Raw genomic sequence first — 18,035 nt, forward strand, 5'->3', positions numbered from 1 at the left:
AAGAGAAATCCGCCGATAGTTTCTTGGAATGTTTTGAAGACATTTCTTCTGCGGTAATCAGAGGTAAATCACTTACGAGCGGTAATCAAGTGGGAGGGGAGGATAGGGGCGGATCCAAGGTGCAGCCGGCCTGGAAATTTATCGCGTATCCCGGGCACATTCCTAGCGCCCCCAAGTAACCAATTTGTCCCGCTCGAAAAGAGGGATCTTGCGGCAAGGTGTCTAAAAACATATTTATCTTCGGCAACTCATTAGTGTTCTAAAGGATTAACGGCTGTTGCATGATATAAATGCTTGAAGAAAGTAGTATTAATTCTTTATTGTTTTATGATGATGCCCTATCAACTCCATGTGTTATAACAGTGAGCGATGAGTAAGAAAATGCTTTTGGCCCGAAAACAGAACTTTACGTTGTAGCGGTTAAAATTCCTTCGTAATACGGAAAACGAGTAAACTTGAGTTACGTACGGACATTCTTGAAAATCGCTTTTCTGGGACACCTCTCCCCTCTTCTACGTTATCAAAATTTCTTTCATGATTTGCTACTCACAATCGAGTGGTTCGATGACATAGGACTATATCCTGTGAGGGCTGAGGGCGCCCTTAAACTAGTGAACAACTGGAAACTCTTTTTCCCTCCTTAAGTTTTCTCGGCCGGAGTTCACAATACACATTTGGTTTTCAAGGATGAGCTGAGTTGAATGTTGAAAGTTAACGTTTCGGCTAAGATTATTGTAGCCATCTTCAGAGTGAATGATCCTGATGATGGAGGCAACAGACACCCCTGAAACGTCGGTAAGCTTATGTAATACTACTTGGTTCGATAGTCCAAAGTCATTTGTAGTAGACGATAACTTGAGAACCTGATATCTCACCTTAAGATAAGTTCCCTGCCATTATAATCTTATCTTTTACACATGTACTCGTTCCCTGCCCGAGTCTTTGATTGAAAAGGTTGCCACTTTGGTATAAGTATCTTACAGGGACGAAAATTGCTTCCATAAGGGAGGGGGTGATACTCTTGAAGGGGTTATAAATAACATTCAGGTTCCTCGGTCTTTTTTTTTTGTTCTATAAAACCTTTGCCTCTTTTTAGGAACATTCTGAAAAAGTCTGCTTCCGTAACTTTAATGCCTTAAACAAAATTGTTTGCACTCCACTCGGGATAGAGTGAGGCTTTCAGGGGCTAAGTGGCAACACGATCCCACATGTCAGCAACGCAAGCCGCTGACTCTGTCAGTGCACGAGTGTTTGCCTGGTCACCGAATTCCAACGCATTATACGCTCAATTTGCGGCTGGTTGAACAGACGTTCAGGAACCCATCCATGTTTCCTGGTTTTAAATGGCACTGATACGCGCGGGGTTTATGTAAGAATTTTACCAAAGACAACGAACCGATACGCGATATATAGTTGTATGCTGTAACGATGAATATATGACTGATGTTTAACAGATATCAGGTTTAATTTTATTATAATTGTATTAAGCTGCAGATAAAAGTGATCCACACATTTTATGTACAATTCCCATCTTTCGTAAGTCTTACATTACCGAGAAAGGAATTTTTATGCTGTGTTTTCTTTTATTTTGCGGGAACCGTTTTACAATATTTATAAGTTGGCAAAATTAAAATTTATGATTTGAAAATCTGAAAGGAACAGCAGAGCGAGCGATGCAGAACTGTTACGTTATGAATACATTTCCCTACTTGTTAGTTTCTAAATGCGCAGGATTTTAAATTACACTTTCACCGCTGTTATGGGTTCAAGCAGAAAAAGAGATGCAGATTATTAAGTATAAAATAAGCACTCTTTAAATGTTCTTTACACCTTGAAAATCCAGCCTCCTGAATTTTTAAAACCTCTTAATATTTCTGTTATATCTCCAGGCATTACAGCAAGCTGCTGGCTGCAGGCGTTGTATAGGCTTGCTGCAATGCGTTACACAGTGCTGCATGCTGGGAAAAGGATATCTTCACGTACCGCTTGCCCGCAATGCACAAGAAACTAACATTTAACTGGTTTAGTTTTTTTTAACAGTAATAAGCATTTCTCAAGTTGCGTTAATAGATTGATGTTGATAAAATTAATTTAATGAGGATGAGGTTAGCTCTCTCGTCAAGGGGAAACACATAACTTGCAGTTGAGATTTCAGGTTCTCACAGAGTCAAGTACAAAAGAAATCTGTGTTCTGATTTGTTTAGCTTTGGAGTTTGGTAGAAATTGACCGACGTTTCAGATGCTCTTACTGAGGCACTCATTGGTCTGATGACGGAGGCAGTAAGCGCCTCTGAAACGTTGGTCAATTTCTACTGGACAACACGGCGCAAAATTCCAGAAGACAGTGATACCCGGACCGATCTAGGGATGGCGACCAAGCGAACGCGTGGGATATCACGTGATGAGAAATTTCATTATTTGTGCTCGTTACGTTACATGTACGCATCTTAGAAATGTACAATTTGAACACCAAAAATGAAATGGTACTATAATCATAGCGATAATTCAGACTTCGTTTTCCTGGGCACCTGAGATCTCTTTTGAGAAATATCATCTCAACGTCCGAGAGGGGTACAAGTGTCACAGGTTGCCCTGCAAGTAATTAACGGTCTCTCATCCGTGTGGGAGGCGTAGAGCCATTCCCTAAGTATCCGTAACATACTCTGCTCGGCACATTAACCGTACCATAGCCCCCGTTCAGTGTCTCTAATCGGCTTAGTAACCAGCGAAACTCATTCTGAAGGCCCTACCGTATGGAGCATCACGGCGGCTACAAAGGACCGTGATCTGGCCTCTGCATTGATCTTAGCAGCTCACTGCATGTTAGCAGATCCAGTTCCTGGAATGCTTGCTACAGTGCCGTCCAGAATCTTTTATCAAGAAACGCGAAAATTAGAATATGCAAAATTATAATTTTACCTGTTTTCGTAGTCAAACTTGGTCTGTCTCATTAGGGGAAGAATGTAAATTAAGGGTTCTGAGAACGGGACGCCGAGAAGAATGTTTGTACCTAAGATGAAGAAGTGGTAGGGGGTCGAAATAAACTGATAATGAGTAGATAGTGCTCTGTCTACACCAAATATTATTAGGGTGGTGAAATCAAAATGTTTCAGATGGACGGGCCATGCATGTTAGATGCGTTTCGGAGGAACATACTGCCTTCATCTTTATATTATTGTAAAATTCATAGTATTTTGAAATGGTCGATTTTTTTTTCGAGTGATGGAGTCGGGCACTTCTGCAATTAGGAGGAACAGTAACGCATAATTTCTCTTGACTATTGCTTTGTCAAGAAAAGTGACAGTGACTAGGCAAAACTTGGCAATCATGTAAACACTAAATGATAAGTTTCACAATTACAGATGTACACAATTTTGACGTCACAAATAAAAATACGTGTGAAATGCAACAAACTATATTTAAAGAATCATGGAAATAGACTTTGTGCACCAATAATTGCAATGTGGAAGTTTTCTCACTTCTGCATCTCTCTTCTAGACAGATGTCACATTCAGCACTTGTGCCTGTTTTAGTCTGTTTTTTTTCCCCTTTTAACACGCCTGTCACCTAGGTGACAGAATATTTAATTTGTTCAGAATTTAACTGAAATACTGGTTCCTGGTTGGAAAAATGTCACACAGTTGGTATAGCAACTTTGTGTGTAAGTAGTGGAATACAGTTACTAAAACCACACATTTGTGACAGGTCACAAAACAAAATATTTCTATCTGCTGGCAGATTCCATTTATTATGCGAGTGAGCGTATTTAAAATACACTCCTCTTCTAAAACGGAAACTGAACTAACAAACTGCATGGTGTGTGATCTTCCTTCAAAAGCTGGTGGATATTAAACCAGTGAGGATTATTGCTTTCATTGTATGCGTTCATTACTGTGTTTACGACAGGTCTCCCACACCCCACAATAAGCCCCACGAATCCAGTCTGCACCCTCGAAGCATTTAAACAAGTCTAAATCGATATTAACGATTCGATAAATTAACGTAAAACAGAATTATTTATGTTCATATAAAAATATGTCTTTGCAGAAACGAGCTTGGGTTTTAACGTCCGGTTGAGAACAGATAAATGGGAAATCTGTCATTAATGTTTGCTCGTTGTTCGTATTTGAAGATATTAATACTATTTAATGTCGTATTTCCACTACTCGCTTTCCACATTTTGGTAACATTTTGTATTGCGGTTCTGTTTTTCTAAGACGGTGGTAGTCATCTAAGAGGAGAGAGTGTGTTTGCGCCACTCTCCCGGTAACTTCGGGTAAGGCGTATGCACTAAAGTAGCTTCGCACCAGAAAATATCTCCCAGCCATGATATTCCAACAGTTTTCTTCGGAAAATCCACCCTTCCTTTATTGTACCAAGAACTTCCATCACTGTGTTTATCTCGTTGGATTTATCCCAGAAAATAATAAATCGAAGTTAATACTGGGGGCAGGTCTTGAGTCCAAAATTGTGCACATTTCTTCCGCGGAATTGTGAACTATTGCATCCGCTTACTCTGACGCTGTTTGGGGGAGAAATGTTGCACAAGATTATATCCAGTCCCCCTTTTACAACGCGAGGGTACAGGATTTTATTCGTCCGCCGGGCTCCATTGAGCAGTACAGACTCTGTCCCTGGAAAGTAGGCATCCGAACAACACTACGTGACGCCATTTTCAGGCAGAGAGGTGATAAGAAAGGGGGAAAAAAAGACACACGCGATCGGTACTAGGGTCTGGTTGAGTTTAAGAAGATATTCGTTATGGACTGTATGAAGGGAAGTTGAAAGCTTTTCTGTGGGGAAGGTGGGGCAAAACGTGGCTTTAAACTTTTACGAACTGTATCTTGGATCATAATGACGTCACATTTCTATAATGGAGCATGCATGTTGTTCACTGTCTGCTGAATGAAACGCGATTTCATTTTATTACAGTATACATGCAGGCAGCTGAGAGCTATTGTTAATAATGTCTTTTAAAACACTGTACGATTGAATTCTCTGTAGCAGAACTAGTAACTTTAAATATTTTAAAAAAAATTTAATGACACGCAAAACGTTATTATAAACCGAGGTGAAATATGTATACATGCGACAAGATAAATTTTTTGTATAAACTTGGCAGTTCTGAATTAATGCTTACAACTATATTAAAATCTTTGTGTCATGATATATTACTAAGATAGAAATCTTACTTCTCTATAGTAATGTTCTTACTATCTTTATAAAAGTCTGCAAATATCGAGGTATAATGAAAAACATCATCCGAAAATGTTAGTACAGCCAACTCCCGAAGCGCCGTGAATATTAAATATACCTCAGACAATTAGCGATTTCCGACTTATTATTCTTATTAGCCAGGCTAATAAGTGTTTTGGCCAAATATTTATTGACGTCTTTACAGGTAAATATTTCTCAGACGCGTGTCCTAGTCAGAGTGGCATGAAACAGGAGGTGCTTTATCGGCACCGCTTTTGAAATATCATTTAGAATGAGCGGTTATTACGTGCTGTGTTCTGTGATGTTAGCCAGTTACTTATGTCGGTTTTAATAAATATATTGCTTTCCATGCAGATTTTAACTTGATGTGTACTTCATGATACTCCCCTCTTATTGGCCGACACATTTGTTAATGGCAGTGTCCTTATACTGTGTACAGGGGAGCAGAATTTTATTATGAAATGAATGACCTCTACGTAGCGCTCTGTCATATCTGAGACAGGTTGTCTTGAGAGATTGATTAACAACGAGTGTTGGTGTCTGTGGCTGACAGCGGACAAAACAAGTGGATTGGGCACTTTGCATTTCACTGAGGCCTGTCGTGCCGACATGAGTACATTGATCCACACTCGTGTGCGAAAGCCAGTCATTCAAACATCGCAACCTGGGGTTAAAACTTCCGCCCTTTTTCCAAGCGTTCAGTGATAGGAAGTATTTTGCATGATAAATTGGAAAGTGTTGAAGGAATCGTGGACTGATTTGCTTATAAGGACCGAAAAGATCTGAAGAAATCAAATCGAAGCAGAGAGCTTGTCCATCCTTTATTGAAAGTATGCAGTGTTCCATGCAGCTCGGAGTCCACCCATGCTGAAGGGATTTCACTCGGTGAAGTCGCGGTATGAAGCTTGAAACGACATCAAATCAAATGGAGCCCCAAGTGCGATGGGGGTTGCATCCATCGAAACAAGGAGATACGATATGGGCCGTGGAGCCCGCGCCATTTCCGTCATACTCAGCGCCGATAAATATATCTTCTCTTTTTTTGTGGAAGAATTGCGTACGGTTCTACCGTACATCATCCGCGAGGAACAGGGAAATGGCTGTGGGAGATACAGCCACCGTTGACGAGAACATCAAGAGAGTGCTTACTGTTGAGGGCTCACGAGATGGGCCCTTCAAAAGCGGGTACAGCGCAGGTCCGTGTAGTGGTAACGAGGCAGATCTGTATACAAATCACTGAAACTTCCAGGTCCCGTCCTTTTAACGTGAAACTTCCTGTACCTTTCTTAATACAGCGTAGTCTATTTTTGTCATATTTAGAACGCTTCAATTTTTTTAGTGTATATTGAAATGTATTAGGTTGGTCAGATCAAGGTGGATGTGATGGGTAGGTCATGTAACACGCATACAGATTTCTGTCGGGTTCAAGCAAGTACCCGCATATCGACTGTTTCGACTGACGTACTTCGTGGTTTTTCTTGATCAATCCAGGGAAAAATTCCGGATAGTACCTTAAATTAAGACATGACCGCTTCCTTCCATATCTTCTCCCATTCACTGTTCATTAATAATTTTATCATTCGGCACTATGTGGTCTCAGCTGCTGAAAAGCGTCGTTAAATAGGCCACAGCCATATACCCAATCTTTCACACTCGCCTTATCCTTAACAGAATCTGTTATTTATGCTCAAATGTAGTAAATTTTATTTAAATTACAAATTACTTGGAGAGTTACATACCATTTTAAATTTCGTCTTGCAACAGCTTGTATCTGTCAGTCTTTACCTCGAAAACATAGAATCTTAAGGCCAATAGAGTCAGGAGCACTTGTACGCAAAGCAGCAGACGAGATAAGTGTCGTGGTTTCGTGTGAGATCTCTCTCGAAGCAGAGAAAGCAAGTGATCTTACAGTTACTAGTGACAATAAACGATTTCGCGGGCCGGATGCGGCCCACGGCCCGAAGTTGGATCACTCTGATATAAAATTTGACTGCAAAACAAGAGACTGGCGGTGTTAGCTAAATACAGTTTCTGGAGTTATCGACCTGGACAACCGCCCCAATTGCCCGTCCGCGACAGGTAGAAAGTTGCGCTGATATAAATTGCTTCTAACATAAAACAGCTTGCGCGGCGAGTGTGGCATTTGTCTTATCGTAGCAGAAATGCTTCGAATTAGTCCATTTATAACCAACTGTCTCCGATGTGAAGGCTACATCAGGACATGGAAATAAATCCAATATTTCATATAAATGGACTTCCCCTTATTGTCTGCAAGCCTCTCTGCTTCAGCGCTATTTTTCCCATAATGCTTTGGGGGCTACCATGATTTCAACCTATTCGGGCGTGCAGAAGGGAAATAATAGATTTTGTTCATTTATTTTTACGCTTTTCCAAAGAGGCGTTTGTTTGTTTTGTTAAATGTTGTACATTAGCTTCAGAGGTTATATGGTGTCGTGTAAGACAAAGCCTTACAATATTTTTAATGTTATTATCAATTGCTACAGTATCATATTCGCCGGCTTGGTAAGATTTCAGATTTCATGGCGGCGTATATGAAGATGGCTGCCCTTTAGAATGTTGCACCCTGCAGTCTGGTAGAAATTGACCGACGTTTCAGACGTGCTTACTGCCTGCGTCATAAGACATACACAGCGCTGTGAGAAGTTAAAATCTCAGAAGACAGTTAAAAACCAAGTGGATACAAATTGGGGGAGTTTAAAAGTGATTATATCCGGAATATTTATCAGTGCTGCCAACACCACTTTTAAAATAGACTGAAATTTCTTTTAAATATTTATTTGTTTTTTGTTCTTTTCCCACGTAGACTGTCAGTACCGGAAAGATATCCTCTGACCACAGTATATGGACACAACTTATCCAAAGGAACACAAATCCACCCCTTCTATAAGATTTGCAGTAAAGTTGTAGAAGCAATCAAAGTGTCTTACGGACACCGTACGTGTGCATAGGCAAGGGTAGCGTGGGTGCTTGTGAGTTCTGAATCAGCCCCTCCTCCCCAATAAGCTTGAACGGGGTCTACTGGGTGTGTAAAAAGTGTCACACACATTCTGTGACCCTTTAAACCCCAGTGGTTACTGTATGTACTATCTGTCTTAAGAATCGGTGAGTGGTTGCGATGTTCCTAAAGGTACAATTTGGCTGCACGCGACAGAGACAAGCGACAGAGGCAGGCGACAGAGAAGGGAGACGGACACATCGCAACTTGTCGCCACACACTTTTGAGGTGACGACCGAGACATGCGGCAAAGTGTTTGTTTACTTTGTTTTGTTGAGACATACGTGCACATATTCTGTGAAAAATGAGTACAAAAATGCTTCTAAAAAGGTTACTCGAAGAAGAAGAAGAAGATGATGTGTTGCTGTGTTATTTGTTGCGAAAGAAACAAAGAAAACCTATGAGTTCAATATTCAAAACCAGACGTGAAGAAGGATCTTTCTGTCTGTTAATAAAGAATCATTTATCATTAGAAGAAGATAATTTCAGGAGTTATTTCAGATTGAATCATAAGCAGTTTGGTTACGTACTGACGTGCTGCCTGAGCCCGTCGCGAGACACTACTGGTCCGAGAGCGGTCTCCTGTGCTTTGTCTCTGACGCCTGTCTTTGTCTCGCGCTCGTAATTGTACTTCATACGATTGTACAGAGAGCAGACAGGAAGCGACCAGTCTCGGTCTCGTAACTCGGTCGCTTGTCTCTGTCGCGTGCAGCCAAATTGTACCTTAACACAGTAACAGTGACTACCGAATATTTTCAATGGCTGTGTTATTTTTCTGGGTTTTGACTCCATGTGGATTCGTAGGTAGACACTAAGTTTTCGGAAAAACATTCTGTGTCCATCTTTAGGACTGATAAGTGTTCGTATTTACATTTTCGTTACCTCGCGTCCACATGGCATCACAACCCAGGAGATGTCACGAAAACCTGAAGTCTCACATATATTTCCGACATTGAAACACTGATTTTTGTTCGCTCTGTTGTTTTATGTCCGGGCTACTTTCATCGGAGAAACTCGGCTGTATCAAGAATTGTCCGTAGGGGTCTCTGCTGTGTATTTGCACCGCACGTAGGCCTGTGTAATGTCGTTGTTTTGTTTGAATTAAATTTCATGACTCCTGTAATTTGAATATTCTGCTGGTGTATATGCAGTATGGAATTGTGGTAAATGAATGGTACAGCCATTCTACCAGACGTTGTATTAACTATGGACGCTGCGCACTGCGCCAGTTTCCATGGTGATGGGAATTCTGATCATTTATACTCTGAGAACGACATAACACAAAAAAGTGCAGAGGTGTATTCCTGTTTTGAAACAAGAGTTCGCGTGTGTTTGAAATTAATTCCTTGCGATTTTGCGCACAGTTGCAGAGTTCAACTCGTCATAAATTGGTTTCCTTCTACTATGTTTACATTGCATACAAAAACCTTTCGAATACAACGTATGTGCAAACCATGACATTATACACCAGTCCCTTTTAAGCGCGGGGTTTACGTTCCTGGAAATCAGCGGTTTGCAAGTTCATGGCCTAACGGGAAATTGGGGGTTAGAGGAACACGTCGCTGTTAACTCTCATTAGGGCTTTCGAACATGTAACACTTTAGTCAGAAGAGGTGGAGGAAATAGATCACTTGGGATACCTTGTTGTAAATCGGAGGATAATATTAAAATGAATTTATAGACAGCGGGTTTGGGGATGTGGACTGCACAAAACTGGCCATTATAGCCCTGCCCCAGGAAATGTGGATCTAAGTTGTTTCTGTCTCTTTTTGTGATACTTTACTAACTACTTCTGCTAGTTATAATCACTAGCTGCTTGATCTGCCAAGGAATTTTGGCAATTTTTTTATGATGACAGCATTGCGCCGTGTACTCGCGTATGATAAGCTGAACGGTTTTAGAGGTGTATTTTTCCCTCTATGATCAGGGCGACTCGTCGTCCTGGATGGCAAGACGCCGCCCTGACAAGCATGTCAGTCGCCTCAGCTGACGGCAGCCCCAGGTCCAGCCTTGTATCGAGTGATCTCCTGTGTCTAATCGCAGCTTGACGATCACTAGACACTCACTCTCAAAAAAGCCCCCCCCCCCCCGGCTCTAATTTGTGAAATTGTTCTCTTCAACTTTGACCGCCGTCCAAATTATAAGTCAATAAAATCACGTTCTGAAACAACTGTTTTGATTATATCATCATATGGAAAGGTGGAAAAGGACATAATTTGAGTTAGCCTCAAATTTGGAAGCTGGAACACAACTTTATTAACAATATTCCCTGATAACTCTCCTTATAAAGACGTCTATACGAAATTTAATTAATATCTTTGCTGTATGATTAATATTTAAGAGTACACAAGTAAAAATAATTTGCTGTAATTCTGGTTGGTTCTCTACTCGCACTCGTTTTCACGATCTGCACACGTTTAACGGTGAATTTACACCACTGGACTGATTCGGGTTTCGATTCGAGAGATATCGATTACTGCACCTGACGTTTCACCGCCTCCCTCCTTTTTATCTACCCTCTTACCCATCACAATTCGAGGACTGTATTGCGCGCAGCCTCGCCCATAAAGTGGAACAGTTTGAAGGGAGATCGCAAGGCGAGGGATGAAGGAGTCGCCCTCTTACAATAAAATTGAAGCACTTTGTCTCCCAGCCCAGAGACTGCTCGTTGGCAGGTTCGAGATGACATGAACTCGCACACATTGATTCCTCTTGCTTGATAAACTTCAACGGTTTAGTTACATAAATTGGCTACCAGTTGAATGTTTCCCCACTTTCCCCAAACGTCACCTATGTACCTCCGAAACTATTATCTACATCATTGGTTACCAGAGTTTTAAACCCTTTCGTTGTTATTCCGGTCTAATTTATGTTTGGCAAAGTTGGCACAATCGAAAATTCCGAGCAGTGACATTTGCAGAAATGTGTTTGAAACCATCCCTTTTAAAAAAGAAAAATATTACTGCCTCCTTCTTATATTGTATTAATTATTAAAAATATTTTAGGTTGCAGTGACCTTGAATTGTAATAAACCTTTCTACGTAAGATTTGAGGTTTTCACACCGGTGAGTATCAAGATTTCTGTCTTCTGGGTTGTTGCGCTGTGTAGCGATGAATCGCCCTGATGACGGAGGCAGTATGACCTCCGAAACGTTGGTTAACATCGACCAGACTACACAGCGCAACAACCCAGAAGACAGAAATCTTCAAACTTTTCTACGTTTTGGAAAAAACTATTTCTACATCTTTACTTGTTACTACTAAGCATTTGTTATTTATGTTCTACTGTATGAAACATAGCGTAACGTACTCAACAAAAAATACTCAGTCACTTAGAAAAGTTTTAACGCCATGTTGTTTTGTAATGAATATAACAACATTGCGAAGGAATTTATTACTTTCAATATCCATTGTAAAGATTGTTAAAATAAATATCTCTACAACGTTTAAATTGCTTTCAAAATTCCTTGGCGGTATGCTACATAAATAAAACTGGATTATAATTGTTACACTTTAAAGCTGAAATTCGTCTAAGTAGTATTTACGAATTCGGTCCTTACCGCAAAGAAAACGCAATACTTTTCAAGTACAAAGATCACCTGGTTAACGCTGTTTAAGATAATAATCGATGTTTACACTGAGAATAAGAACACATAAATATAAAATGAAGATTTACTGACTCAAAACAGGTGGTGCATGCATTTATCAGTGCGCTTTAATGAGTTCATTAGTGGAAATCCTAAAGATCCGCTGTGTTCAGAACGCTTGCGAGGTTCACTACCAGCCTGTGAGGCCACGCTTGAAGTGCTCGTGCGAAGAAGGTGGCTTGCACAGCATCCATTTAGGGGCGAAGCATGGCGCGTCTGTTCCAGGCCGGGGAGTGTTAAATAATCGGCCACTCTAGCCCCGAAACAGAACGTCTGTAGCAGTAAAGAAAAGAAATTCCGCGCTTCTTCGTGCCCTTATGGGCGACATTACGTCCTACTGATTTACGGCAGACACCCTGAGTGTTGGGGAGGAGTGAGGGTGGTATAAATCACCGGGTGGTGAAGTGGCCCAGCCCTCTGACCCCGAACCTTCGCCCCTCACCCCTCACCACTCTTCCTTACCGACTGCCATCAACATTTCCCAGAGTCTAGAGTACAATTCCTAGGATTGGATTCGCTGGTAACTTCTAGTTTGTGTGTAAACTGCAGGTGGAAAACTGAAGTTAGTGTAACCCGAGCGGACCTCGGGTTTTCCGATAAATAAAATAGGACGAGAGTTTATTGTAATGCGTGACCCCACAACTGCCTGTCAGATGCTGGCTCCGTTCAGCTCCAGCTTGGATCTCAACCTAACTAATGCATTAGCTTTATGTACTGTCAATGGGCGTAGCAAAACCGAACAGATTTACAATTTTGTTACAAATTCTGTATGTCAGTTATTAATGATGGCATTTGTGTATTCTGATCTCGTCGGCTCGTGTACGTTGTTGTGCAGATATAAAAATTTTATTTTTGTGTTGCTTACAGTTGGATTAAATGTTCGTGTGTTTCTGTCGTCATGTCATTTGTGTTACTAACTGTTTATCTCACATATCTGTATGTTCTTAACGGTTGAGGTAGCTCTTGTATGTTTTACTGACAGTTCAGCCATCTCCGTGTAGAACCTGGCATAAACACGTGTTACTGGTAATTTAAAACAAATTTTAAGTGTTCTGCTGACAGTTAAGCCCACATATTTGTGTTTCTGACAGAACGGACAACATGTTTGTGTATTACTGACAGTTCAGGTTACATCTTTACGTGTTTCTGACAGATTGTGTGACTTTTCTGTGTTCTACTGTCGGTGTAACTCGCGTGTCTTGGTGGTTCTGAGGGTTCTGTAGACGTTCGGTCTGTATAACTCTGCTTCTCTTGTGTGTTTCAGCCCTGACAGATGGACCTCGCTTCATTGAACCGATCCCAAACGTGACGGTTGCCCTTGGTCGCGATGCGTCGCTCCCCTGCGTTGTGGAGAACCTCGGCAGCTATAAGGTCAGTGCCTCATGACACTGCTGACTCCCTGTCAGCCTTTGACCCTAGAACAAGCGAGGAATTCTTCTTTCTACAACTTTACCCCAAAATGTAACGACCGGAGAATCAGTTGCTTCGAATGTAGTTGGAAACTTTGGGTTATTTGATCATGGTCAACATCGCGACGAGGCAATCGGTGCACAATATATCTTGAGTCATTTCTTATTCTGATGTAAAATTCAGAATTGAAGAGAAACGGGGCTCTATGCTGTTATTTTTTGAGACACGTAAATCATTAAGTGTACAAAACCAGAGTACACGAAATGACAAATTTATTGGAATGGAAACCTTTCTGAGAAACTCTCTCTCAGCTGATCAGGACACTTATAGAACTTCAGACTCATTTCCGTGTTGATAATACTCGTTGCCCCCGTCCTAAACTAAATGAATCCAGTAAAGAACTTCTGTAATACTGTCCCTCCGTCTACTGCTAGGTTTTCCATGAGACTCTTCCCCTTAGGTTTTGCGACCACAATTTTATATGCATTTCTCGTTTACTCCTTTGTGCACCGCATTCCCTGCAGACCTCATCCTCACGGTTTAACCACCTTAATATTTAATGAAGATTAAGAACTACGAAGATATTATTTAACAGCATCCGCCATCCTGTACCTCCTCCTCTTTCGTCAGCTTTCTTTCAGGCACCCTGAATCTGTTTTTGTCTCTCAGCGCGAGAGAGTTTCACATCCATACAAAACTAAGGGCAAAATTAAAATTTTATTTTATCGCTGTTCTAAAAATATGGATTGTGCCCTCCGGGTTGTGTGGGCGTGTAGTTTTTAGGTAGTTACAAAGGTTTGGGAGAAAAATACTGCTTCCATCGTCAGGGTACAAGGGATTTGTTCCTCCGATACGTTAGTAACAACCCTGAACACATACATTATCAAAGCGAAGCACTGAATGTAACGGAAGCACCTCCGTCGCGCTCCACTGACTGGGAACTAGTACCCTGTTGTGTCAGGGGCCTCTGTCGCAAGGAGGGCGCTACAGAGCTGCCCTGCCACCCCAGTTAACGATGTGATGAGTAAGAGGACGAGCTCCATTACAGAGCGATAGGAAACAACCCCGGGTACAGAATTACATCGCCTGCTCTTGTCCGCGGGGCAATTGCACAAACAATTAAATGTTCGCCTGGGGTCGGAGAATCGCCACAATGAACGCAATTCAGGGACCACTTCCCAGAGACTCGGAACGGCCCTGACCGGATGTGATAAAGTGTTCGCTTCACTCACCCGATCCAAATAACGGTTGAGTTAACACCAAGAACACAGCATAGCCAGCTCTGCGGTACTAACGCGTTGTTCAGAGAGACTTGACGTGTTGTAACATGCTTACACAGCGAGTACAATCACAAGTTACTCAACTTAATTCTCCAAAATTTAACCCTCTGAAGCCGAAGATCATCAAAATAATATTTAAGAATTCAGTCCGTACCGCGAAGAAAACATTACACTTCACCGTTACAGAGATCAGCTGGTTAACGCTGTTTAAGGAAATAATCGATGGTTACGATGAGAATAATCTGATTAATATTTAAGAATCCAGTTCGTACCGCGAAGAAAACACTACACTTCACCATTACAGAGATCAGCTGGTTAAAGCTGTTTAAGGAAATAATCGATGGTTACGATGAGAATAATCTGATTAATATTTAAGAATCCAGTTCGTACCGCGAAGAAAACATTACACTTCACCGTTACAGAGATTAACTGGTTGACGCTGTTTAAGGAAATAATCGATGGTTACGATGAGAATAATCTGATTAATATTTAAGAATCCAGTCCGTACCGCGAAGAAAACATTACACTTCACCGTTACAGAGATCAGCTGGTTAAAGCTGTTTAAGGAAATAATCGATGGTTACGATGAGAATAATCTGATTAATATTTAAGAATCCAGTTCGTACCGCGAAGAAAACACTACACTTCACCATTACAGAGATCAGCTGGTTAAAGCTGTTTAAGGAAATAATCGATGGTTACGATGAGAATAATCTGATTAATATTTAAGAATCCAGTCCGTACCGCGAAGAAAACATTACACTTCACCGTTACAGAGATTAACTGGTTGACGCTGTTTAAGGAAATAATCGATGGTTACGATGAGAATAATCTGATTAATATTTAAGAATCCAGTCCGTACCGCGAAGAAAACATTACACTTCACCGTTACAGAGATTAACTGGTTGACGCTGTTTAAGGAAATAATCGATGGTTACGATGAGAATAATCTGATTAATATTTAAGAATCCAGTCCGTACCGCGAAGAAAACATTACACTTCACCATTACAAAGATTAACTGGTTAACGCTGTTTAAGGAAATAATCCCTTTTTACAGTGAGGACCTTAAGAAACAAAGAAATACAAACTGAAATATTATTAACTGTTGAAAGGGGTGGGACTTATAATTACCATCTGACTTTAATGGGTTGCTCCTTCGTATGCCCGAATATGCTTTTTAGAATTTATTGAAAATATAATTAACATACTCCCTCGGTGACTTAAATCATGTTTTAATTGTTAACAGATTATCTTTGTTCAGATAATACGAAGCTGAGCGAACCAAGTACCGGGAACAGGATAGAAGTTACTTAGGCATTAAAATAATATTAGCATTTACAGCAACGAGTAAGACCTAATGTCGAGTGAATGTATTGTACAACAATGTGCAAATTAGATCGTAAAGGAATTTCAGTCTACAGTGCTGCTACCAAGCGGCGCATAATGGCTTCTCTTTACTCGCGTAATTACACTTACAAACTGTTGTACTGGACTGCGAGCCAAAGTTGATAAAATCATCGATTAATCGTAAAATTTAACCGAGGAAAAATGTGAATTAACTCGCCCTTAACAGAGTTTCAGTTTCCTATGTTTTTTTTTCTACTCCTGGTCTACACGTTTTATACATTATCTTCATTAAACAGAGTTTGGATGCAGAAGAAGCATGCGTTTGGATTCCTTTCCAAAGACAAATAATGTCACCGCTCTGAGACCCGTCGCTTTCCCTCTCTTGGTGAAGCAATTTTCAAAGGATATTAAAGCCCGGAGTCTCTTTGATAGTCAATATTTACTTAATTAATGGACATTCTTCATTACAATTTGATATTTGAACTGACTTCCCATCTGTCTGTACAGAAGTTCCCTGTTAAGATTTCATGAATTGAGAAGCGTTTTAGAATTCAATTTTCGACCTTATTTGATTTCAGGTGAAAGCTTTATACAGTTCAACTCTTTCTAAGTTAATGGTAACTATTTATACCACATACTTTAGCGTTTAGCGTCTGTCATCCACAGAGTCATTTTACGAGGGACACTTGGTTTTTGGAATAAACGTACAAAGGACCGAGTTTTGTAACGCTGTGTTGTGTTTTCTTGGAGGTAGGGACTGAATTATTGGGTATTATTTATATAAGTTTAAATGTTCAAATACGTTATGCCATTAGTATTTGAGGTTGTTACGGCCGCGAATATGTATATGACCTTCTTCTGAGTTGTTGCGTCCTGTAGTCTGATAACACTTTACCGACGTTTCAGAGGTACTTACTGCCTCCATCATCAGGGCGCCCAGACTACGCGGCGCTTCCAAGTTATGTCAGAACAGAACCAGAGGTCCGAATAAGACTTCTTAAGCATTTTTTTACAAACAAATACGAAAATCTGAACGCGCTAGTGGAACACGTAAGTAATTGTCAGAGAATCCTCGTCAGAACTCCGAGCTTTGTGAAGGATTTTTTTTACGTATTTTTACACTGAAACTTCTGATTACATTATAAACATATCCAAAATTATGTGTGCATATTTCGTCTCTCATGAATGCTACATATTTTGTCTATAAAAATTATTTTTACAAATGTCTAATCAGAAGATGCATTATTATTAAATAACCCACGAATCAGCAGAATTTACTAGGCTAGATGCATATCACGGACCGGTAACTCTTAGAAATTATATAGAACCACAACTGATAGTCGTTTATCACTTCGATAGGACTTACAGCAAAGTAGCAGTAAGGAATTAATCGAATAAAGCACCGCTAAGGTACTCGAGACTGCAGTGAAAATGCAGTCAGTGTATCCATTAATCCGACAGTCATTTGTTCAAGGTGCTAAAGGCGGTGGATTTGCTGAGAGTTAGAGAACGAATCAAAATGGTGTAAAAGCTGAACATTCGGTTGTTCGCTTAACGTGACTTAACCACCAGAAGATTTAAGTAAATCGTCATTGGTCTATTGAATAAGCCACGTGTTTGCCTGACGAGATGAGCTACTGTTAGGTTCTCAAGAAGAACTGTGCTATTTTGCGTCAATTTGTAAGTCCGGTTTTCTGAACAGCAGTGACAATGTTTGAATATAAATTTGTTTCATACTCCAATCGAATATACATAAAGAATGGAAAGCAAATTACGAACATAAAAGTGCGAACCGGAAGTCTTGTTAATAATCCGAAAACGGAATCAAAGTAGTTTTACAAGGACGCATGACGGACGGACGGGCAGTTGCAATGGTTGTAGGCGCTTGTTAATTTGAGGAAAATAATTTCTTAAAACCGAGTTGAACAAACTTGTACGAGGCTAATCTCGAATTTTCCCTTCCTTTTGAGAAGCCGGGACCTAATTGAATGAAGATTACTCCTTCCATCACATTTATTTTTCTTCTCCAACGAATCCCTTGAATATTGGATTACCGTTTAGAACTCATCTTGTTAATTTCTTACCCCCCCCCCCCCCGCCCACTGTCACTACATCAT

At 40.5% G+C, this 18,035-nt stretch overlaps 1 protein-coding gene across 6 annotated transcripts in view; it reads left to right on the top strand.

Annotated features, from left to right (window-relative positions):
* Window positions 1-18,035, top strand: part of LOC110838284 (lachesin-like) — a 310,561-nt gene that overhangs the window by 199,784 nt on the left and 92,742 nt on the right. For all 6 annotated transcript variants that reach the window (XR_002546044.2, XR_015533562.1, XM_087342517.1 and 3 more), the window contains one exon: window positions 13,145-13,251. Coding sequence is in view for 4 of the 6 variants with exons in the window: in XM_087342517.1 (XP_087198643.1) it covers window positions 13,145-13,251 (107 nt within the window). In the remaining 2 variants the exon portion in view is untranslated. The remainder of the gene's footprint in view (window positions 1-13,144; window positions 13,252-18,035) is intronic.

Source organism: Zootermopsis nevadensis, unplaced genomic scaffold, assembly GCF_977971745.1.
Source record: "Zootermopsis nevadensis isolate Lab colony 2312 unplaced genomic scaffold, Znev_1.0 Znev_ptg000003l, whole genome shotgun sequence".
In the NCBI taxonomy this organism is placed as follows: Eukaryota; Metazoa; Arthropoda; class Insecta; order Blattodea; family Termopsidae; genus Zootermopsis; species Zootermopsis nevadensis.